At 37.0% G+C, this 26,337-nt stretch overlaps 1 protein-coding gene across 3 annotated transcripts in view; it reads left to right on the top strand.

The window, feature by feature from the left end:
• Nucleotides 1-26,337, top strand: part of RIMS1 (regulating synaptic membrane exocytosis 1) — a 486,979-nt gene that overhangs the window by 250,974 nt on the left and 209,668 nt on the right. For all 3 annotated transcript variants that reach the window (XM_088024322.1, XM_088024321.1, XM_028097571.2), the window contains exons 5-6: nucleotides 14,639-14,979; nucleotides 18,682-19,547. In XM_088024322.1, coding sequence (XP_087880448.1) covers nucleotides 14,639-14,979; nucleotides 18,682-19,547 — 1,207 coding nt within the window. The remainder of the gene's footprint in view (nucleotides 1-14,638; nucleotides 14,980-18,681; nucleotides 19,548-26,337) is intronic.

Raw genomic sequence — 26,337 nt, 5'->3', positions numbered from 1 at the left:
TACCATATGATCTCATTCATATGTGGAATTTAAGGGATCGAGTCCGGCACCAGGCTCCCTGCTCAGCGAGGAGCCTGCTTCTCCCTCTAACCCTCCCCCCTCTCATGTACTCTCTCTCTCTCATTCTCGCTCTCTCAAATAAATAAATCTTTTAAAAAAAAGAAACAAAACAAATGAAGAAACAAAAGAAAACAGAAACAAAATAACCTGAAACTCTTAAATAGAACAAATAGCTGGTTACTAAAGAGGAGGTGGGGGATACATGAATGAAAGAGGTAAAGGGAATTAAGGGTACAAGCTTCCTTTTTTTTTTTTTAAGATTTTACTTAAATTTGAGAGATAGGGAGAGAGTGCACAAGCGGGAGGCGGGGAAAGGGAGAAGCAGAATTCGCAGGGAGCCTGATGCGTGGCTCAATCCCAGGACCCTAAGATCATGACCTGAGGCAAAGGCAGACGCTTAACCAACAGAGCCACCCAGGCGCCCCAAGGGTACAGACTTCCAGTTGCAAAATAAATAAGTCATGGAGATGAAAAAGCACAGCATAAGGAATATTGTCAATAAGATTGTAAAAGTGTTGTTTGGTGACAGATGATGACTACACTTAACTGTGGTGAGCAGTAAGTGATATATAGAATTGTTGAGTCATTATGTTGTATACCTGAAACTAATATAACACTGTATGTTAATTATACTTCAATCAAAAAAAGAGAAGAAACAACTGTCAGATCTTACCCTATAGTTATCTTATATGGATGTGTATTTTTTAGAATAGATAAGAATCATCTGTCTAAATAATAGAGGAATGACTGAGCAATTGACCTAGTAACTGAGGCTTTAAAAAAAGCAATTTGCCTGATTGGAGATAGGGATAATGGAATAAAAACAATATAAGTCTCTGAAGTTATTTTTTTCAAGATTATCTTGGTTCTTCTTGGCCTTTAGCATTCCTACAATAATTTTAGAATGACCTTATACATTTCTAGAAAAACTTGGTGGGACTTTTTTTGTATGTTGGGGTAGGATTGCATCAAATATATAGAGCACTTTTAGAATCACACATTCACACATTTGTTATTCTGCAGCTAATGAACACACTACTTTCAGGTATCAATGAGGCCAAATTTTGTTCAATTCTTCTAAATCCTTACTGATTTTTATTCTTCATGTTCTTCAGTGACTTAGAGATGTGTTTATATCTCTCATTATACTTGTGATTTGCCTATTTTTATTTGTCAAGTTCTGCTTTATATATGTTGACACTATGTTGTTAATGTATATAAATTTAGAATTTAGTGTCTTTGAGGTGGATTAATCTTTTATCACAATGGAAATGTGCCTTTTTTTTTTAATCTTTAGTAAGGCTTCTTACATCAACTCTACTTGATCTGATATTATTTTAACTGTACTAGCTTTTTTCTGGATATTGTTTGCATGATAATTTCTTTTAATTTTTCTTTATTTAATCTCCCTGTATCCTAATATTCAAGGAGTATCTCTTCTAATTAGCAAATAGTTCAGTTATCTTGTTTACAAAATTCAGTTTTGCAATTTTTTCCCCTTTAATTGGAACATGTAATTTGTTCATATTCTATGTAGTGGCATTATATTTGGGTTTAAACTTAACATCTTATTATGTTTTTGAAAGATTTTGTTTTGTTTTGTTTTTAATTGAGGTATAATTGACTTACAATATTAATTTCAGGTTTATAACATAATTAATATTTCCAATATTGAGAAATGATCACCACAATGTCTATTTAACATATGTTTGCATACATGGTAACAAAATTTTTTCTTTGATGAGAACTTTTAAGATTTACTCTCTTAGCAACTTTCAAATATGTAATACATTATTTTTTTTAAGATTTATTTATTTGAGAGAGAGAAAGAGAGCGGATGGTGGGAGGGACAAAGAGAGAGGGAGAGAGAGAATCTCAAGCAGACTTTTCTCTGAGTGTGAAGCCCAACTTGGGACTCAATCCATGACCCCAAGACCATGACCTGAGCCAAAACCAATCAGACACTCAACCAACTGAGCCACCCAGGTGCCCTGCAATATGTTATTATTAATTCTAGTGATTGTGCTGTACATTATATCTTGATGAATTGTTTTAAAATTAGAAGTTAGTACATTTTGATCCACTTCATCCATTTTGCCCACCGCCCACCCTTTGCCTCTGGCAACCACCAGTCTTTTCTCTGTATCTATGAGGTTGGGTTTTTTGTGTAGTTTTTTGTTGTTTTTTTTTGTTGTTGTTTTAGATCTACATATAAGTATATTCATATGGTACTTGTCTTTTTCTGTCTGACTTATCTCACATAGCATAATGTGTTCAGGGTCCACCCATGTTGTCCAAATGGCAAGACTTCACAATTTCTTATGGCTGCATATATTCCATTTCATGTGTATGTCTATATGTATACACACACATATGTGTATATATATCCTTTTCTTTATCCATTCATCCACTAATGGACACTGAAGTTGTTTCCATGTTTTGGCTATTGTAAATAATGCAGCAATGAACATAGGAGTGCACATTTCTTTTCAAGTTAGTGCTTTCCTTTTCTTCAAATAAGTACCCAGAAATGGAATTGCTGGATCATATGGTAGTTCTACTTTTAATTTTTTGAGGAACCTCTATACTGTTTCCATAGTAACTATACCAGCTGTGCACAAGGATTCCTTTTTCTCCACATCCTTGCCAACACTTGCTGCTTCGTGTCTTTTTCATAATAGTCATTCTAACAGGTGTAAGATGATATCTCATTGTGGTTTTTGATTTGCATTTTCCTGATGATTAGTAATATTTCACATCTTTGTCTTATGTCTATTGGCATATGTATGTCTTCTTTGAAAAAATCTCTATTCAGATCTTCTGCCCATTTTAATATTTGTTTGTTTATTTATTTGCTGTTGAATTATATGAGTTCTTTATATATGTTGGATATTAATCCCTTAACAGAAACATGATTTGCCAGTATTTTCTTCTGCTCAGTAGGTTGCCTTGTTGTGTTGTTGATGATTGCCTTTGCTGTGCAGAAGGTTTTTAGTTTGATATAGTCCCACTTCTGTTGTCTTTGCTTTTGGTGTCAGATCCAAAAACTCATTGCCAAGAACATGTCAAGGAGCTTCTACCTATATTTTTTTCCAGAAGTTTTATGGTTTCAGATCTTATGTTCAAATCTTTAATTCATTTCAAGTTGATTTTGTGTATCTGCTAGGTAGAGATCCAGTTTCATTCTTTTGCATGTGCTGCCCAATTTCCCCAACACCATTTATTGCAGAGATTTTCCTTTTCCCATTGTATATTCTTGGCCCCTTTGTCATAAATTAAGTGACTATATCAGCTTGGGTTTATTTCTGGACTCTCTATTCTATTCCATTGATTTTGTGTCAATTTTTATACAAATGCCATACTGTTTTCATTATTATAGCTTTGTAATATAGTTTGAAATCAGGAAGCATAATGCCTCCAGTTGTTGGTCTTTCACCTCCTTAGTTAAATTTATTCCTGAGTATTTTATTCTTTTTGATGCAATTGTAAATAGTATTATTTTCTTTATTTTTCTTTCTGATAGTTCATTTTTACTGTATAGAAACAAAATTTTTGTATGTTGATTTTTATATTGCAACTTTTTTGAATTCCTTTATTAATTCTAACAAATTTTTTTGGTGGAGCCTTTACGGTTTTCTAAATATAACATCATGCCATCTGCAAACAGTGACAGTTTTACTTCCTTTTTCTTGCCTAACTGCTATGGCTAGGAGTTCCAATAGTGCTTTGAATTAAAGTGGGGATAGCAGGCATCCTTGCCTCGTTCCTGATCTTAGAGGAAAAGTTTTTGAGCTTTTCACCACTAAGTATAATGTTAGCTGTGGTCTTGTCACATATGGCCTTCATTATTTTGAGGTAAGTTCCCACTATACCCACTTTGTTGAGAATTTTTATCATAAATGGATGATGAATTTTGCCAAAGACTTTTTCTGCATTTATTGGGATATCATATGATTTTTATCTTTATTTTCATTAATGTGGTATATCATATTGACTGACTTGTGGGTATTGAACCACCCTTGCAACCCTGGAATAAGCCCCACTTGATCATGTTGAAGGATCCCTTTAGTGTATTGTTGAATTTGGTTTACTAATATTCTGTTGAGGATTGTCACGTCTCTGTTAATCAGAGATATTGGCCCGTGATTTTATTTTTTTGTAGTGTCCTTGTCTGGTATTAGAGTAATGCTAGCCTTGTAAAATGAGTAGAAAAGTGTCCCCTTCTTGGGGTGCCTGTGTGACTCAGTTGGTTGAGCATCCAACTCTTGATTTTGACTCAGGTCATGATCTTAGGGTTGTGAGATCAAGCCCCATGTCAGTCTGAATGTTCAGCAGGGAGTCTTTTTGAGATTCTGTCTCTCCCTCCCCCCCCCACCCCATGTTCACTCTCCCTCTCTCTCTCTCTCTCTTTCTCTCTCTCTCAAATAAATAAATAAATAAATCTTTTTTTTTCAAGTGTTCCCTTTTCTGTTTTTTGGAAGAATTTGGAAAGAACTACTATTCTTTGAATGTTTGGTGTAATTCACTGGTGAAGCCATATGAACCTAGTCTTCTGACTATTGGGAAGTTTTTGATTATTGATTCAATCTTACTAGTAATCCATTTGTTCAGATTTAATATTTTTTTATGATTCAGTCTTGCAAAGTTGCATGTTTCTAAGAATGTATTCATTTCTTTTATGTTGTACAATTTGTTAACATATAATTGTTCATAAGAGAAATATTGACTTCTAATTTTAATTTCTAATAACAGGGTTTCCTGTATCAGGAGTTTAGTATTAGGACTAAGTTGACCTTATAAAATGAGTTCAGAGGTGAAGTAGATTATTTTCCTCTTTTTTAATTAAAAAAAAAAGCTTTTGTAAGATTGGTATAATTTATTCTTCAAATATGTTTAAAATAATTTTCCAGTGCAGATAGTTGGTTCTGGAATTTTTATTGTAAGTTGTCCTTTAATTATGAATTCAATTTCTTTACTAGTTATAAGGCTATTCCAGTTTTCTATTTCTTCTTGTGTCAGTTTTGCTAATTTGAAAAATTTTAAGGAATTGCTCTATTTAATTTTTGTTAATTAATTTATTGGCCTAAAATTGGTAATAATATTCTTTCATTTATCTTTTTGATTAAAATAGGGTCTGTAATGATGTCCACTCTTGGTAATTGCATTTTCTATTCTTTTTCTTTCAGTCAAGGGAATCAATTTTATTAGTCCCTTCCAGGAGCCATATTTTTTTTATTTTATTGATTTTCTCTAGGTTATTGATTTTTAAATTTTATAGTTTATTAGTTGCCATTCTCATCTTTATTATTTTCTTCTTTACCGTATATTTATTTTTGTTAATTGATTAATTTCATTCTTAAGGTCAAAACTTAGATCATTAATTTTATAATTGTTTCTTTTTTTTAAGATCTGATTTTATTTTAAAGAGAGAGCATGAGTAGGGGGGAAAAGCAGAGGGAGAGGGAAAGAGAAAGAGAAAGAGAAGCAGACTCCCCACTGAGTGGGGAGCCCAATATGGGCTCTTAAATCTTGATCTGAGCTGAAACCAAGAGTCAGACACTTAACCGACTGAGCACCCAGGTGCCCCTAATTGTTTCTTTTGAAATGGAGTGTTTAATGCTACAATTTTCTCTCTAAGAAGTGTTTTAGGTGTATCTTGCAAATTTTGATAGGTTATATTTTATTATTATCCAGATCAATACATACTTTAATTTCCCTTGTGATTTATTTTGGCCTTGTCATATTTAGATATGTGTTGCTTAATTTCCAAAATTATGCTATTTCCAGAATTTTTGAGTTATTATCTTCTCATTTTATTGAGTTTTGGATTTTTTTTTATCTATTTGAGAGAGAGAGAGAGATAATGAGAGAGCATGAGCAGGGAGGAGAGGGAGAAGCATGGTTCCTGTGAGCAGAGAGCTCAATGCAGGGCTTGATCCCAGGACCCCAAGACCATGACCTGAGCCAAGGGCAGATGCTTAATCAACTAAGCCACCCAGTCACCCCTAATTTTATTGAATTTTGATCAGAGGATATATGCTATGTGATATCAGTTCTCTAAATGTTTTGAGTTTTGTTGTTGTTGTTGTTGTTTTAATGGCCAACCTGTGGTCTATCTTGGTGGGTATTCCATTTGACTTGAAAAGAGTATTGGAATTGTTTGTACAGCTTAATGGTCCCAATAGCTATTCTCTGTCAGGCCTTCTAAAGTTACCTTGAACAAGAGCAGTTTAGTATTTGGATAAAGACTCATAAAGATGCAGCTATACCCATTTCTGGGTTACTAGTATGGTACTGCACAAAACTTACAAGCCAGAATAAAATATCTTTGACCATAAAAGAATTACACATATATTTTTTATCTTTTTTTTAAATGTTTAAAGATTTTATTTAAATTCTAGTTAGTTAGCATATGGTGTAATATTGGTTTTAAGAGTAGAATTTAGTGATTCCTCACTTACATAAAACACCCAGTACTCATTACAAGTGCCCTCCTTAATACCCATCACCCATTTAGCACATCCCCCGCCCACCTCCCCTCCAACAACCCTTAGTTTGTTTCCTATGATTAAGAGTCTCTTATGGTTTGTCTCCCTATCTGATTTTGTCTTGTTTTATTTTTCCCTCACTTCCCTTATGATCCTCTGTTGTTTCTTAAATTCCACATATGAGTGAGATCATATGATAATTGTCTTTCTCTGATTGACTTATTTCACTTAGCATAATACCCTCTAGTTCCATCCACATCATTGTAAATGGCAAGATTTCTTTTTTTGATGGCTGAGTAATATTTCACTGTGTATATATACCATATCTTCTTTATCCATTCATCTGTTGATGGACATCTGGGCTCTTTCCATAGTTTGGCTATTGTGAACATAGCTGCTATAAACATTGGGGTGCAGGTGCGCCTTCAGATCACTACATGTGTATCTTGGGGCAAATCCCCAGTAGTGCAATGACTGGGTCTTAGGTAGCTCTATTTTCAACATTTTGAGGAATCTCCATACTGTTTTCCAGAGTGGCTGCACCAGCTTGCATTCCCACCAACAGTGTAAGAGCATTCCTCTTTCTCCACATCCTCACGAACATCTGTTGTTTCCTGACTTGTTAATTTTAGCCATTCTGACCAGTGTGAGGTGGTATCTCATTGTGGTTTTGATTTGTATTTCCCTGATGCCGAGTGATGTGGAGCACTTTTTCATGTGTCTGTTGGCCATTTGGATGTCTTCTTTGGAGAAATGTCTGTTCATGTCTTCTGCCCATTTCTTGATTAGATTATTTGTTCTTTGGGTGTTAAGTTTGATAAGTTCTCTATAGATTTTGGATACTAGCCCTTTATCTGATAAGACATTTGCAAATGTCTTCCCTCATTCTGTTAGTTGTCTTTTGGTTTTGTTGACTGTTTCCTTTTGTGCAAAAGCTTTTTATCTTGATGAAGTCCCAAAAGTTCATTTTTGTCTTTGTTTCCCTTGCCTTTGGAGACGTGTCTTGCAAGAAGTTGCTGTAGCTGAGGTCACAGAGGTTGCTGCCTATGTTCTCTTCTAGGATTTTGATGGATTTCTGTCTCACATTTAGATCTTTCATCCATTTTGAGTCTATTTTTGTGTATGGTGTAAGTAAATGGTCCAGTTTCATTCTTCTGCATGTGGCTGTCCAATTTTCCCAACATCACTTGTTGAAGAGACTTGTTTCCATTAGATGTTCTTTCCTGCTTTGTCAAAGATTGGTTGACCACAGAGTTGAGGGTCCATTTCTGGGTTCTCTATTCTGTTCCATTGATCTGTGTGTCTGTTTTTGTGCCAGTACCATGCTGTCTTGATGATTACAGCTTTGTAATATAACTTGAAGTCCAGAATTGTGATGCCATCAGCTTTGGTTTTCTTTTTCGACATTCCTTTGACTATTTGGGGTCTTTTCTGGTTCCATACAAATTTTAGGATTATATGTTCCAGCTCCATTAAAAAAGTTGATGGTATTTTGATAGAGATTGCATTGAATGTATACACGATAATTTTGTTGGTTTTCTTCATAATACATTACTATGTATTATGTGAGATAAGATACATATGCAGATTTTATATCATCAATGAATATATGAAGTACTGTATCCATTGTGAAAAATGCAGATGTTATAAAATGTATATAATCCATTTGGAAATGGGGTGAACCTTTAAACAAGGTCATTTAGCTAAACATCTGGAACAAATTCTAGGAACTGCACAATGTTCAGAAAACCAGAGAATGGAGTATATGTGGGAAATGGCTGTTGATGAGGTTGAAAAAGTAGGAAAGAACCACAGTATGCTAAACAAGAGTTATAATTATATCTTCAATACAGGGAGTGATTTTGTCAAAATTAAATTTTGGAAGATGTGAGAATGGGTTGGAAGATTTATTGCAGGGGCAATAATAGGAGGGGGAAATCTGTTAGGATATCAGTTACAGAAATCTTGATATGAAGAGATCACAACCTCAAATAAGTCAGTACAGTGGGAATAGATGTGAAGAAGCAAATTTGAGTCATGATATTCAGAAATCAGACTTAAGATTTGATGAAGCATTAGGGAGAGAGTAGGTTAGGATCATCCTCAGATTAATTGCTTGGTTTACTGTGTGGGTGGTGGTATTATTAACTGAGACAAACAATACAGGACAAGAGCAAGTTTTGTGTAAAACAGTCATTTCAGTTTGGTATGTTTTAAGTTTGAGGCTCCTGTGTTACATTCAATTGGCCATATGCAGTAGATAAGAGGGTATCTACTAGATGCCTGAGCTAGAGATTATGATTTTAAAGTCTAAAGTTTATAGTATAGGATAGTCTATTTTGATACAAAATAAAATTAAAGTGCTATTTTCTTTTTAAACCTCATTGATTTAGTTTCTATTTGCATTTTTATAATGGAAATACTGTGTTAATGTAGTAGTCATCTATACAATTTATTAAACAAATATTTATTATATAAGCCTTCTGAAAAATATTTTTCAGAAGGGGTTGTGACAAAAATATGGAAATCCTGTTTCCATCTCACATGGAATCTATTGGAGTAAGAAATGCAGAGAAGCAAAAATGGAGCTCTGTGTAACATTAACATTTAATAAGAGAGTGAAGAAGAAAGATTTTTATAGAGGAATATGAGAGTTAGATTAGACCAGAACAGAACATTATCATTAATATCCAGAAACCAAAAAAGATAGGTAATCACAAATTCCATATATTCACGGTCTATAAGTGAAATTAGCACCATGGAAGAGATCACTAATGTCTGTGAAAGATAATTGAATATAGCTGTGGGGACTAGACTCAGATTGTTGAGAAATAAAGAGGATATAAGGAAGTGAAGAGGGTATTAATTTAAGTTACTTTATCGGGTAGCTTGATTTTATTTTCTTTATTTTTAGTTTTTTTCAGGTTGCTTGATTTTAAAGAGGACAGAGAAAAAGTGACTAGAGAGAGAACAAGTTCAAAGAAAAGTTTTGATTATTTTATATGCTTAAATAGTTATATGCTAAGATGGAAGGAGTAATAGAGAAGGCAAGGTTGAAGACACAGGAAAATGAAGGGGTCAGTGAATGAATGAAGTCCTCACTGGGCAGAAGGGTTGATACCCGGAGTGCACGTGTGTGCATTGACTTTCCGTGAATGGAGGAACATCTTATACCTTATCTTATGTCTCAGTGGAGGAACATATTATAATGTCAGTCAGGACATAGAAAATAAGTATTGGTGTGTATTTGGATGCTACTAAAACACAAAGATTCTTGGATTGAATAAAAAAAATAGTTCAGTCTTGTGCTATATATAAAAAGAAATGTGCCTCCAACAAAATTACACAAGTAGATAACCTAAGGATAGGGAAACGTATCTGTCAAAGATGAACCAAAAGAGAAAAAAATTAGCAATATTAGAATTCAGTTCACAAAAATTCCACAATTGATTCCCTACATTTTATGCTTAACTCAACACAGCAACCAGAGGGACCCTATTAAAACCTAATATATATCAGGTCACTTCTTTGCTCATGTATTTTATAAGCTTTCAAAAGGAAAAGCATAAACCCATGAAATAGTAACAAAAATAACAAAAGACTGGGAGAAACACACACATGGACACACACACACACATACACACACAAACACATAGAAACAAGTGCTAGAGAGAACTCTCATTTTCACCTACTTTGTTATCAATTAATTTCTTCTATCTCATCTACTATTGTCAAAAAAGTTGAAATATCACCTTGATAATTTTGTCCCCAGCTTCTGCTAGAGTGAGTGCCTTCACTGAATAGAGAAAGTAAGGAAAATGAGTAAAAGTACTCAGAAAATGCAACATCTATAATAAAGCCGAATATCCTGTTTTTTTCCATGTTTTTCAAAATGGTAGTGTAACTATCTGTGAATAAAAGTCAGTATTTTCACACTTGATCTTTTAAAAAAAAAATCTTCATGCTTATATTTATTCTTTATGTTACAGTCCTAATTACCTCAGATGGATTTTTATAAGCAACACATTTGTATTAATATAAGAATTCTGTACCTCATTGCCATGAATCCCTTAGTAATATCATTGAGAGTAAATCTAAGGCTCATTTTTTCTGCTCTGTGTGTCTGGATCTGGAAACATTTCATGTGAAGGCAAATATAAAGTATTTCTTCCATCTGAATATCATTTTTCTGCCATAAAATGGTCTACTGTATTTCTTAAGGATTCCTAAAATGGAATTTAAAATGTTGTTAGTGCAAAAGTTCTGAATAAAATTTTCAAATGTTCATATTTCTGATGTATGGCATGGAGTTTCAGAAGCCATGTTCCATCACAATAATCTTTCATTTAAGTTAGTATTTGGTTGCTTAACATCTGTAAATTGTTAAGATAAGGTATTACACAGACTTGCTTTGGTTTAGATTAGTTTGGAACACATCCCAGGGTACTTAATCAGGGTATATATAATCTTGCATGGTGCAGTCTTTAAAAAGGTATGAGTGTGTGTGTGTGTGTGTGTGTTTGTGTGTGTGTGTGTATTTTAAATAAATTGAATTTTTTTGTAGAAAGATCCTGTGTCTTGTCCTTTTGAAAAAAATCAGTTAAGAAAGGCTCCCTATGCCACTTTTGGATTATTATCTCACTTTTTGGATTATCTATAGTTGTAGGCAAGCATGATACTTGATAGTAAATTCAAAAAGACAATTGGTAAAAATACATAATGGTGTTACTTCTCAGCAACTATTTCGCTCATTTTTATACATGCCTGAAATGTTTGATATGAACTGTGTTGAAAAGTACAACAAATGTTCTACTGTATTGTCATCTATTTTCCTTACAACACATATGAAGAGTTTCTTTTTTATTTGCAAACTCTGTGGCAAGAGTAATTTATATAATTAATGGTAGAGATTGGGAGATAGTATTTTAATAAAAAGTATTTTTATTTTTATAGTTAATTTTGATTTCAGATTATAGATTGACCAGACTTATAATTAATTTTGAAATACAAAATTTAAAATGTGTGCACAAGAAAATGAAGTATAGGAAATTTTTTTCCTGTGTTAAAAATAGACAAAATTAATGAAACATCCAGACTTAATAAATAATATTTTGAAAATATTAAAGTGGTTTCTTCTAGTTATTAACTGTAACCTTTTGAATCAATTTGAAATGAAATTAAATGAATTTTAATATTTAATTGTAATAATGTTTTAATAATAACCATATTTTGTTTGCTTTTATCACTCCTGTGGCAATTCTGCACATATTCAAATTTGGACTTTGCCCAAATCTGGCAATTACTTTTCACTGGGCCATCTTTTTTTTTTAACATTTTATTTATTTTATTTATTTATTTGAGAGAGAGAGAGAATGAGAGATAGAGAGCACGAGAGGGTCAGAGGGAGAAGCAGACTCCCTGCCGAGCAGGGAGCCCGATGCGGGACTCGATCCCAGGACTCCGGGATCATGACCTGAGCCGAAGGCAGTCGCTTAACCAACTGAGCCACCCAGGCGCCCTTCATTGGGCCATCTTTATAACACTTACAAATATGAAAATTGGGGTGCCTGGGTGGCTCAGTGGGTTAAGCATCCAACTCTTGGTTTCAGCTCAGGTCATGATTTCAGGGTTGTAAGATTGAGCCTTGTGTCTGGCTCACACTCAGGGCAGACTCTACTTCTCCAGCTCATGCGTGTATGCTCCCTCTCTCTCTCAAATAAACAAATAAAAAAAGATTTTTATTTTTTGAGAGAGAGAGAGAACATAAGTAGGCAGAGCAGCAGGCAGAGTGAGAGGGAGAAGCAGGTTTCCCATTGAGGAAGGAACCTGACGTGGGGCTCAATCCCAGGACACTGGGATCATGACCTGAACTGAAGGCAGCCGCTTAACCGACTGAGCCACCCAGGCACCCCAATAAATAAAATCTTTAAAACATATGAAACAATCTAAATAAGATTATGATAACAATTTTCTAGAAAATATTCAAATGTACAAAGAAGAGTCTCCTTTACCCTTCTTTTTAACCAGTATTTTAATGTTCCTTTCTGCCTCTTTATTTAACTTAACTCCATTGGAATTTTTGTATAAATTGTACATTTTATTGTGTTTCCTGTATTGCTCTAAATGAAATCTTTATTTATCTGAAATATACCTCAGTATTTTGTAGAAAAGGACTTACTTTTGATGATGAATAATATTTTGCTTATAGTGTAGTAAATACAAATTTAATTTCTCCTTAGTGATATAAAATAGTCGAAGATTCTCACCAATCTCTTTGAATTGCTGTTTGGTCAGCTAAAGAGGCAACCAACGAGGAAGCATATCACCTCCCCATCCAGGGTCTGGGCAGACGATAACCAGTATCATTGGCATGAAGTCCTGGCCCGGGGATATTGCCTTTATAATGTTATCCTTGTTAAGACTATGTTCAATCAATCAGAATTTCTGAGGGGCCTTATTTATGACCTAAAAAGATCATGGTACATCGTGCACAATATCTCCTCATTTGGGAAGCGTTTTAAATTACAGATATATTCTGTAATTCCTTTATTTTGTTATAGGCTTATGAAATGAACTGTTTAACATCTTAGCAAATGGGAAGTCAACTAACTGCTTTTGTGAATCTAGTTCACTTCATTTTATGACCTGTGGAAGTGTAGAGGAATGCATTAATAAACTGTGTCAATCTTAAATTTTTTATAGTAAACATCTCTAAGTCTTAGTTTTCCCCATATTATGAATTCATTTGAGTTTTCTTGCTTGGAAAGCAACAGTTCTTAACAGTTCAAGCAAATGAACTTTTCTTTGTCAAAAATATATTATTTTTCTCCATCTCTTTCTTATTCTCACTTTATTTTATCTTATTTTATAGCTACCATTGTAGTTTTTCTCCTATTCATCCAAATGTTTTTACTAGTACATTCTCGCCTTTTTGCCAGTAAGCAAGGCTTCATCTTTACTATCTTAATATTGTTTCTCACTTAATATACCTGGGAATTATTCATCCATTTGTGATTTTTTGAGTAATTGTTGACTGAGTCAGTATTTGTGAAAACAAGGACCTGGAGTTTGGTGAGCAGCCTTTCGGTGGGTGCTGTTTCTGAAGTACAAAGGAAAAGCGACGTGTGTTCAGAGGAAAGCAACTGAGGCAGGGAGGTAGAATTATATCACAAAGTAGAGGGACTGGAGGTATTTGGAAGAAGGCTCACCGGGCCATAGGCACCTATTTTAGCTCCGTCTACTTGGTGTTGCTGCTATTCTTATTCATAATTTCTGTTATCATCGTTGTCCTCATTATTACATTCATTTTAAATGCCACCAAGAGAAGAGCTGATGTATAGATTTAAGTGGTAAAACATCTTATAATTTATCAGTGGTTATGTTTCTAGATGACTGTTCCAAAATAGCATCTCAAGTGGAAATGGTATCGGAGTAGTCTCATATGAATACATCCAGCCCCAAATTTATTGCTCTAGTAAATATGTGCGTGGAAACTTTTATAGCATAATATAAACCCAAGGTTAGTGTATTACTAATAAGCTAGAGAAGATATACAGCTTGACCTTTTCTTTTGTGCCTATCTTTTATTGTTTGTTCCATATGAATATCTTTTAATATTGGCTTTAAGAATGCATAAGTTTTGAGAGGACAGATATTTTCTACATCCTTTGAGACACTGAGGTTTATGTACATAAATATCAATTCTATGGTTCTTTAAAACATTTTTGTAATCAATCCAACCCCACTCAGAAATTTTTACTAACATACATTTTAAAAGAAACTTCAGATTCAGTCATACAAAATGTGATGGATACATGGTAAGAGGAAACTCAGAATTACGGTGTTAGAACACCAGGAAAAAACACTACTCCAGTAACCTAGAGGTGCTGTGATTTCCGATGGGTGCCAGTCTAGGCCTTCATGTACTTGACTGTGACTTGTGCAAGGATCATTTTCATAAGAATTCACAAGGATAAGTATAAAGATGACAAGCATTCTTCTTTTCCTGAAAAGATATTTTAATATGTGCTAAAGAGAAATTATTTCCAAATGGCATAGAAAATTTATATTGTTCTCTCTTCTTTAAATAGGTTATGTGGGTATGCAATTTATGTCGAAAGCAACAAGAAATCTTAACCAAATCTGGGGCGTGGTTCTTTGGAAGTGGCCCTCAGCAGCCAAGTCAGGATGGAACCTTAAGTGATACAGCTACAGGTGCTGGTTCTGAGGTACCAAGAGAAAAGAAAGCACGGCTCCAAGAGCGATCACGGTCGCAGACACCCCTGAGCACAGCAGCTGCCTCCTCCCAGGACACAGCTCCTCCCAGCGCACAACCAGACAGGAGCAAAGGGGCTGAGTCCTCACAGCAAGCCGTGGGGCCCGAACAGAAGCAGGTTTCATCCAGGTCTAGAAGTGAACCTCCGAGAGAGAGGTAATAGTTCGTTAACCCTATAAGCAAAAGGCAAGGTTTTGTGTTGAGACTAAGCCTATTTTCAAGAATTTAACTGCTATTAAGAGGAATATGTGGAGATACTTCTTCTCAGGCCCCACATGGAAGGCAACAACAGCCCTGAGGTGTTTTGTTTATCTCTAGAATGCATCATTCCTCAAGGAGATCTTTGTGGAAAAGCTTTTCTTGCGTAACATGCACACATGCAACAAGTCACCCGAGTGAGAGACTGACTTCCAGCCTTGAACTCAGAGAAGCTCTTAGATCGTTTATTCCCTTATAGAATTAGCACTCTAACGGAAAGTGTGCTCTGAAAGAATATGAGAAACCTGACCCAGTGGAAGGTACACGGTTACCTTCTTTGAGGACATTTCTTCTATGCTGAGCTCTGACAAGTGACTAGGAATGAACCAGGTGAAGAATGAGATGAGGCCTCCAGGTAGACGGACAGGCATGTGGCCTGAGGAAACAAGCTCTCAGGGGAGAACCTAAAGGATGCCCGCTGCCAAGAGCGTGAGTAGCAGAGGAGAGCAGAGAAGAGCCTGGGAGAGGTGGCTGGTTAGGTACCAAGTCATACTGCGCTGGTTAGTTTACCAAGGCTGGTTAGGTGCCAAGTCATACTGCGCCTTTTGGCCAGGTTAAATTTTATAGATTTTTATCCTAGGAATAATGGAAAGCCACTGAGGGTTTTAGCATGGGCTAACATGATCAGATAATTTACTTTAATTGATTCATTCCTTCATTCAGCAATGCATTTACGACCAGACAGGAGGCTATGCACTGGGAGACAGTGTTAACAAGGAGGAGATAGCCCTTCTTTATGAGGTTGGTTACTGTTGTTAAGACTAGGTTTGCTGCTTTTGTTTGTATGATCCTTATGCATCCCACTGGGTGGGAGAGTAGGCTCCAAGGAAGGCTTTGGTTCCCCTTTTCAGACAAAGCCCATAGAATAACATCAAGGACTTCTAAGTTAAGCAGATCTTCCAGTCCTGGTTCTATCACACCAGGCAGCAACAACTCATCTTTCAGGGCTGTGGCAAGGGTGAAGTGGGAACATGTGTTCAGAAGCTGGCACACGGGAGGCATTCAATGAACGTAGCCATATTCAAGCCAGTAGCCATTGTGTGTTTATTATAAGCAAACACTGTGTCAGGAACCAGAATATAAGTATGATTAAGACATGATCCCTTTTCTGACAGATGTTAGGGAAGACGCCACGCAATATCCTAGGGAAGACAGACACCTGGGCAATTAACTGTACCAGAGGCTGATTTGATCAAAGCTGGAAAATACATGTAGTGCTTTGGGAGCCACAGGAAAGAGGAGGTGCCTTCTGAATTAGGCTTTCTAGGATATCCATGAGTTACAGGGCAGGTAGACAGGGTAGGAGGGGACATTTCAGAAAGAGAGAATGAGTGCACCTAAACTATGTAGAGAGGACACACAGAGGACACCAGAGATAGTTCAGTGAAGGTATAATGGATAGTTTTTGGTGGCAGACCATTGTGGGTTAAAAAGAAACAAAACTATTAAAGGTGCAATTTGGGATTGGTCAGAAAATGATACCTTTAAATAAGAGAATTTGGAGCTGTAAAGTTTTTTAGGGGAAAATATGAAACCTGTTTTTGACATATGGTAAAAAAAAAACTACAAAGATTTCAGGAATAAGGACAGAGAAGCAACTTTTAGATGAAATTTGAAGAAGATCGATAGGGACAAATGCTGTTGCTGATTATATAAGTTACTTACTGATGATACAAGTACTTAAGAAAATACTGAGGTCATTGAGGGTATAGAAGGAAAAGAAGAGATGGGTGGCAACTTCGGGGAGATAAGTGAGATCAAAAGAATGTCAGTCTGTTTAAAATTATTGAAGAATTCTTCATCAGGAGCTAGTGGAAATGGAATAATTACAGGGAGAAGTGAGGAAAGGCATACTCAGGGAAGCAAAGATCAGAGAGACCGCGGAACTCCTTCCACTTGCATGGCACTCTAGTATTCCATAAAGCACTGTCACAGATGGTCTCTCTAATGCTCATGTGAGCTTTGAGTGGTAAGCATCATTTATCAGCATTTCAAGGAAAGTAAATTGATTCAGTATAAGCTTCTAACAAGATCCACTGTGCCTTAATGAGCTATACTGTCTGCGGTACAATCCTCACACTTCTATGAAAACTATATTTGATCATTAATATATGTTCCTGTTGGACTCCCTTTCACTTCAAAAGACCAATATGAACTAAATGTCTAAAACAGAATTTGCCATGCTATTTTGCTTACCTATGCCATTTGAAACTCTTCACCTTTTCTTTCCACCATTACTGGGCCCTCCTCAAACTGACCCCAAGGTATATCATAGCAACTACTACTTTGGTAACCCACAATAGAAATTGCCCTTTTTCTCATCTTGCATTTTTTCTTGATTTTTATGCATGACATCTGCTTTTGTACTTTCAGTCAAAAGATGTTCCCCTTGGAAAGCCCTCTATGGGCCTCAAGATTTAAAAAAAAAAAAAGCTTAGGTCATTCCCACCTTAATAGTATAGTATATCATATAGTGTCAGGACACTTTAGACAAGGCCCCTACTTTTGGTAACTTCTGGTATAATTGCTGGAACTTTCCCAAATTAGTTGCACTCCAGTGTACCAAAAAGGGCTGAAAGAGGCAAATGAGTGATATATCTACAAGGTTTTAAAGATTGCCAAACTCTTATCTTTACAGTGCCTTCAACAGAATGGAGAAAAGTCGAACATAAAACTGTTGTGTGTGGGTTTTTTTTGGTATTGTTTTCTGAGATGGGGGAGAGGGAAAAGAAGAGGGGGAAGGAGGGGAAATGAATAATAATTTGAAACATTTCAATATTTCTATTATTTTGCCCAAGGGAGGTAAAATGAAGGCTAAGGTTCAATCATTATTTTTCCTAACCAACTCCCTTAAAAGTGGGTGCACATGATCTTGTCAAAATTACTTTTGTTTTACTACTAAAGAATTGCTACTAGATTTGATTTTTGAAATGGACATACTTGTATTCACATTTATTTTATGATAGATTGTCCATATGTATTGTCCAGATATATTCAAATATATATTTAGAACTGAACTGACATGTGTATATTATCTTTTGCTATATATTATTACATAAATTAGTTTCATCTAAAACATTTTTAAGTCTTTCATTTACAGCAAGAATTTAACATACAACTTGTTCATTTATTGAATTAATTTATTGGTGGCTTTTATTCACCTAGTTAATTTATGGAGAATTTGATATGTGAAAACAACTTTTTTTTTTTAAGATTTTATTTATTTATTCATGAGAGAGAGAGAGGCAGAGGAAGAAGCAGGCTCCCAAGGAGCACGGAGCTCGATGCAGGACTCGATCCCAGGACTCCGGGATCATGACCTGAGCCGAAGGCAGACGCTTAACCATCTGAGCCACCCAGGCGCCCTGAAAACAACTTTTAAAGTGCCTTAAGATGCTGTAACGTAAAGAAGCTTTATTTAGAAAGCTAATCAGATACACAGGTTTAATGTGGTTATCATATCGCTTAATTAGACATTAAATTATAACGAATCATTTGAAAGGATTTAAATGGAATGCGAAGAAACGATGTTTCTTAGGTCTGGTCTTTATTTTTAGCTTTATACATTGCTTTCCCTCTTCATGTCCCCGTATATCATAGGAAGAAGACTCCAGGGCTCTCTGAGCAGAATGGTAAAGGAGCCCAGAAGAGCGAGCGGAAACGCGTGCCGAAGTCCTCGGTGCAGCCGGGAGAGGGGGCCCTGGAAGAACGCGAGCGGAAAGAAAGGCGGGAAAGCCGAAGGCTTGAGAAAGGGCGGTCACAGGACTACCCCGACGTGCCGGAAAAACGAGAGGATCGCAAAGCGGTGGACGACGAGAAGCAAAGGAAAGAGGAGGAGTACCAGACCAGGTACCGCAGCGATCCGAACCTGGCGCGGTACCCCGTGAAACCGCCGCCAGAGGAGCAGCAGATGCGCATGCACGCCCGAGTGTCCCGCGCGAGGCACGAGCGGCGCCACAGCGACGTGGCGCTGCCGCGCACCGAGGCGGGCGCCGCGCTGCCCGAGAGCAAGGCCGGCAAGCGCGCACCGGCCGCCGCTAGGGCCTCGCCGCCGGAGTCGCCGCGGGCCTATTCGGCCGAGAGGACTGCGGAAGCCAGGGCGCCGGGCGCCAAGCAGCTCACGAACCACAGCCCGCCGGCACCCAGGCATGGGCCGGTCCCCGCAGAAGCCCTGGAGCCCAAAGCCCAGGAGCCCCTCAGGAAGCAGAGCCGCCTGGACCCCAGCTCGGCCGTCCTCATCAGGAAGTCCAAGCGCGAGAAGGTGGAGACCATGCTGCGGAACGACTCCTTGAGCTCTGATCAGTCCGAGTCCGTGCGGCCGTCCCCGCCCAAGCCGCACCGGTCCAAGAGGGGCGGCAAGAAGCGGCAGATGTCTGTGAGCAGCTCCGAGGAGGAGGGCGTGTCCACGCCGGAGTACACCAGCTGCGAGGACGTGGAGCTCGAGAGCGAGAGCGTCAGCGAGAAAGGTAAGGCGGGGACCGGCTCGCGCAGGCACGGGGACGCTGTTGAGGCTCGGAGGCGCGCGTGTGCGGAGCTCGGAAGTGCGCGCGTGCGGAGAGCCGAATCGCGTGTGTGCAGGGGGGAAAAGCGCGGCTTGAAAGGAGCAACGTGATGACTGTAGTTAACACTGCAGTAGGGTATGTTAGAAAGTTCTGAGGGTAGTTTCGGAAAGTTCACATCACAAGGGAAAAACAAATTCTAACTAGATAAGAAGATGGATGCTAGCCAAACTTGTTTTGGTAATCATTTCGCACTATGTATGTCAAATCGTTATGCCGCATACCTTAAACTTACGCGGAGCTGTATGTCAGTTATATTTCCATAGTTCCATAGAAGTGGGGGGAAAAGTGGAAGGCTCACAGACAGGCTCACGGGGAAGAGAATAGAAGGTTTTTAGCTTGTTTGCTTGCTTTCTTCCTTTTTGGTAGAATTTTGAAACATAATCACAAGCTTCAAATTTGGGTTACAAGAGTTCTTAAAGACTTTGGCTCTTGTCATTCTGGGAAATTCAGTGTACAGTCTTAGGTTTTTAAGTTATTATTCTGGGGGGACTTGGGGGGAAATGCTTTTCTAGAAAACCAAAACTATTCCTGATAAAGGGGAATGTACCTTTTTTAAAACTGTAGTGGTGTGATACTCCACAGAGGTAGTATTTTTCAAGTTTTGGTTAAATCTTCTTCACAGCTTGTGAAGAAAATATACCATGCAGATATATATATTGATAGTAACTTTGTAGTAAAAGTTTATTTTACCTATCACATTATAAAACATTTTTGGAGCGTTGTGTGATAAACAAACTTTTTTTTTTTTGTCTTGTTCTGCAGCGTACAATACCTTAGCCACATGTTGCTATTTCCTTACAATTAAAGAAACTTAAAAATTCAGTTTCCCAGTCACACTAGTCACATTTCAAGTGCTCGGGAGCAATCATCACAGAAAGTTCCTTTAGATAACTTAATACTGGGCTAGAAAATACTTCAATTTAATGTTGAAATTATGTGTTTCTTTTGAAGATTCACTTCATTCTGCTGTTCACTCACATTTAAATTGACCACAGTCCTAAATTGGATGGTGGTGGTCATCATCCTTGTTTTAGTGTTTCTTAGTTATATTTTGGGGTGACTATTTTTAGAGTTTTTTGGCTTGTCTTATAGTTGCTAACTTATGTACTAAATATTATAAATTTATAAAAAAGTAACTTGGCTTTCTCATCTTCTCTGTCTTCAAACTGCATGGCTGTGTCTTCTCCCTTTCTGTATTTCTGTCTACTTTTTTTCTCTCTCTCTACATATATATATGGATAGATAGATATACATATACAAACATATATCCATCTAGCTACCTAGCTGTCTAGATAAATAGATGGGTGGATGTATGGATGAATAGATATGTGTATTTGGGAACAATTAAGGAAGTTCATTCTGTCATAATTACTGCAACTCATGTTAAAATAGCTGTTTTGGGACAGTGATTTGGGAAGAGATTACTTAGCAGAGTGTGGATGCCATGTTGTAAGTTTCAGGGTCAAGGGAAGACTGTCCCCATGGAATAAAATTGATAGGGCAGTGGGAGACAGAAATTAAAGTATAATATGAATATGGGATCATTTGGCTCTTTAAGCACACCTTCTGACGACTTATGTTTCACTTATAAGTCAGTATGCATATACTTATGCATATTGTGGATGAGCTTTTTAAAAGTCACATGGTGGGGCACCTGGGTGCTCAGTCAGTTGAGGATCTGACTCTTGGTTTTGTATGGGTTGGTGATCTCAGGGTCGTGGGATGGAGCCCCAGTGGGGCTCTACACTCAGCGGGGAGTCTGCTTCTCCTTCTCCCTGTGCCCTTCCCTCTCTATACCCCACCTCCCCCCACTCTAAAATAAATAAATCTTTAAAAATCACATGGTGAGGATACTCTTGCTGCCTTCTGTGCCTTAGTATTGTTTTGTAAACACATATTTTTCTCCCCTGAAATAATAAAATGTTAAATAAAAATGTATGGGCGTGCTTAATTTTTGTGCAGATAACTCTTAATGGATATATATATATATTTTCCCATTTTTTAAAGTAAGGACTCTACATCAGTTCTTACTGAATATGTATTTTAAATTACAATGGGCATAGAATCAAACAGAATTGAATCTCACAACTATTTACAATACGAACAGATTGTGGAAGAAAAAATGACTAGTGGCATGGGTAATTGGAAGGATGGAACTGGTGTAATGTGAGGAACTTACTGCCTCTGCATACTGTCTTCCCTCCTTAGGAATTATCATTCTAGGAACGTTGGCGACTATACACACCTCCAAAGTGGAGATTAAATCTCTTCTGGGAACACAGGGGCATCACATGTGCCATTGTCTGATGCAGACAACTCTGTTTTCTCTTACAATTAATCTCTTTTTCAATAAATGTCTTGAAAATAAACTCCAATCAAATAGTTGCCTTATTCTAATATTTTAACCGATCCCAACTCAGTGTTTACAAAATGAAACATTAACTGTAAAGAACATACTTTTTATCAGTATAGGAGAGACATTTTCCTATTTCAAAATGAATTAGAAATTCCATTCTCTGTAATATCTATTAATGCCTTTATTACCAAACCCCACCATTGTCCTCTAAGGATGATCTAGGGAACCAGCCACGATAATCTACAGTATCCTGTGACTCTGCACAAGTTACTTAACCTCCGTAAGTACTAGTTCGCTTGTTGGCACAATGGAGATAAGAGTATCCGCTATCCACATGGTAAGATTATTAAGTGGTTTGATGAGATGATGCTTGTGAAATAGGATGCTACGTTAACATTCTTCCTGTTTTGATTTTGCTCATGGTATCTATACCATAGATATTTAACATGACGGTGAGTGTCAGATAATCACTCATATGCATAAGATATAAAGAAAAGGTAAAAACTATTTTTATATCTTATAGGATCTAATGGGATGAGGAGAAGAAAAATGATTTGGGAAGAGATATCTTAGGAGAGAGGATGCCATGTTGTGAGTTTCAGGGTCAAGGGAAGATTATCCCCATGGAATAAAATTTAAAGGGCAGTGGGAGACAAATTAAAATTGCATTTTAATGATAGCTCATTATATTGGCTTCTGGACTCAGTTCCAATATGTGTGTGTGTGTACACATGTCAGAATGAGTTCCCACACCAACAAGCAAGTCCGAGAGAATTCAACTTAATTCATTTCTGACATTTTCTACCCAGAGATAGCATCAAATCCCACAGGTTAAGGGCTCAGTCCCAGAAGACTGCCCTCCACTTCAGATGCCAATCATAAGCCCAGGTTGTTACCTATGCTTCTGACCAACTGGTTATAGATCAGAGACTCCCACAACTCCCTCCTTGGGTTTGATTAATTTGTTAGAGAAGCTCACAGAATTTAGGAAACCCATTTGCATACTAGGTAACTGATTTATTATAAAAGGATATAACTCAGGAATAACCAGGTGGAAGAGATGCATAGGGCAAGTTCCGGGGAAAGGGCACAGAGCTCTCATACCCTCTCCAGGTATACCACTCCCCCATACCTCCATGTGCTCCCTACCCAGGAGTTCTCAGAACCTACTACTTTTGGACTTTTATGGAGGCTTCATCACTTTGGCAAAGTTGATTAAATATTGGCTATTGGCAGTTGGTTCAACCTCCAGTCCCCCTCTCCCAGGAAGTCAGGTGGCTGGAACCTAAAGTTCTAATCCTCTAATCACATGATTGGTTCTCCAAGCAACCAGCCCCCATCCTTAGGTGTGGTCCAAAAGTCACCTTAGTGAGTTCTCCCTTGTGAAGCACACATACTAAAAGTCACCTCATTAACCTAACACGGCTTTCATCACTTGGGAAATCCCAAGGATTTTAGAAGCTCTTTACTAGAGCCTTCACTAAGACCAAGTATATATTTCTTATTTATTATAAAGCACAGTTATCACATCCATTCATTTGTTCAGTTTAAGAGTTACACATATAAATTAAACATTTAATACAATGCTTGGATTTCTTATTCTTTTCAGGCTCCCCCCCAAAAAAAATTGCCACAGACTGGGTAGTGTATTAATGACAGAAATTTATATCTTACTGTTTTAGAGGCTGGGAAGTCCAAGGTCAAGATGCCCCCATGGTCGAGTTCTGGTAAAAACCCTCTACCTGGTTCATAGCTAGCACCTTCTTGCTATTTCCTCACTTGGTTGAAGGGGCTAGGGAGCTTTGTGGGGTTTCTCATAAGAGCACCAATCCCATTTATGAAGGCTCCACCTTTGTGACCTAAGCGTATCCCAAAGGCCCCTCCTCCTAATACCATCATCTTTGGGGGTTAGGATTTCAACATGTGAATTTTGGGGGGGATACAACATTCAGATCATATCACTGGCATAAGGTAGCTACTTACTGTATGTATACCATTTTTGTCATTGATGTTATTCTAATTTTATCATTATGTGGAGTTGGTTTGTTATTTATCAGCAAATATGTATTTAGAACTTTCCATATATAAACTGAGGTTGAAAAAAGATAACATACATTTTTATGCCCTCATAGAACTTAAATTCTGCAGAGAAATAAGCAATAAAGAAAAATTACACAATGAAATGTGTTTCATTTCTCCACAGTTTAATAAATGCTTCAAAGGGATATTTTTCCAGATATATTGATATAATTTTGCTGTGTCCTAAAATTCAACAAAAAAAGATAACCTGGTCAAATGGCATCTGGAAGGCAACACAGCATTTATATTCAAGATAATCTTTTACGTATGGTATAATTCCACTCTTACTCACACACGCACACACAGAGCTCTAGTGGGCTTGTCTCAAAATTGAGGTCAATTATCACATGTTTTCAAAGTGAATGCCATATTGCTTTTGCCATTTGGGGAAAATTGGGCATCTTTTGTCTCTTAGCTTATAAATATTAATAGTATAAATCTCTTTTCAGAAGAAAAAGAAAGACAGTGAACTAATTCTTGCTTACAAGATAGAGTTGAATATAAATGAAATGTGTAATATGACCCATTGGGGCAAGGCCTAGGAAAGATTCATGCCTCAAGGAACTGAGTAGAGAGGTCTGAGAGTAAAGAAAGAGACAAAGATCTCCATTGTGAAGGAGAGAAAGAAATGGCATCAGTTTTGAGAAGAAACATAGAAGCATTGCTGTCTTGATCAGGGGAGTAAGCTACTTACACTTAACAAGGAACTTAAAGTATAAATCCTCAGACGGAGCCAGTCGGAAGAAGAGCCTGAAATTAGATAACAGGATTTCCTTTTTTATCCCCTCCCGCTTAACTGACTTTGAATCAACTCAGAAAATACAACACAAATTGATTATACCTTTAAACTTTTAAAGTACTCTGTGAATGGCTTCTGAAGTCAATCTGTATAACAAGGGCCAACTGGTTTGTTTGTGACTATTACTGCTAGGCAGTGGTTAGCAGTCCTTTTAGGAGCATGTGATATCTGGATTACTCTAAGAAATGATACCTGCAAGGATATCAAATAAGACTATGGACCTTTAATAACAGGTGTGAATTTTCCCCCTAAACACAAAGACCGTTTCCATGGGCCAGAGTATAGGTTTTAGGTATTGTGAATTATTGACTATTAAGTTAGGGTACCTGACAACTTAATCATTGGGGAATCAGGAACAAGAGTTGGGAACACTTACAAAAATCAGGTACTAAATTCTTTAAATGTAAATGTAATTCTTTATATTATTCTTTAATCATTAAACTAAAAGTATTGGGAGTATCCTCTTTGCGCTCCAGCAGTACAGTGCCTACTACTCACAGAACTGTTAATTCTGACCAGAAGCTACTGATTTACTTGTGTATTTTGACAGCAAAGAATGCATTTTTTATCCTTTTGGTAGTCTTAGTCCTTCTTCCTATAACTTAAGAGGGCTTGCAATTAAAATTTGGTCAGATTTATTTATGTATTAATTTATATGTAACATTACATGAATATTGGATGATATACGTGATATTAAACAAAATATCTATAAGAACCTACTGCATTCCAGGCACGCGGCCCTAGGTTCTAGAGGTACACTGATTAAATAAGTAAACACACACATACACATAGCCATGGTTTCTGCCTTCATGACATTTTTGTATTGGCTATCCAGAGGACTCTTATTGGGGACTTTATAGAGAGACAAGATGCACCAAGATAAAATCAGGTTCTTTGGTAAGAATTTGGCTATAGACATTAAAAAAAAAAAAACTGTAACCTGAAAACAAGTACAACTTAAAAGGGCTTTGTCTTCAAATGACTGCCCAAACCTAAGCATTTATTTTTCTTACCACGAGATCCCATAAAAGTGAAGAAAAGGGAAGTGAGCTATGAGCAGATGAGATGTTTTCGGAAGATGGAAAGAAGAAAGTAGCCTACTTTTACCCACTTTCTTTACTTTGTGTTTTTTTATTTATTTTTATTTCAAGTTTTTATTTAAATTCTAGTTAGTTAATATATATGGTAAAATTGGTTTCAGGTATAGAGTTTGGTAATTCATCACTTACATATAACACCCAGTGCTCATCACAAGTGCCCTCCTTAATGCCCATCACCCACCTAGCCCATCCCCCCCAGCTCCCTCCATCAACCCTCAGTTTGTTCTCTGTAGTTGAAAGAGTCTCTTATGGTTTGCTTCCCTCTCTCTCTCTTTTTTCCCCTTCCCCTATGTTCATCCCTTTTGTTTCTTAAATTCCACATATTAGTGAAATCATATGGTATTTGTCTTTTCTGACTGA

The sequence above is a fragment of the Eumetopias jubatus genome, unplaced genomic scaffold, assembly GCF_037043125.1.
Source record: "Eumetopias jubatus isolate StellerSeaLion01/CBP00866 unplaced genomic scaffold, mEumJub1_p1.0 scaffold_6, whole genome shotgun sequence".
In the NCBI taxonomy this organism is placed as follows: Eukaryota; Metazoa; Chordata; class Mammalia; order Carnivora; family Otariidae; genus Eumetopias; species Eumetopias jubatus.
Note: the sequence above shows the minus strand (reverse complement) of the source record. Positions and strands in the feature narration are given on the sequence as shown.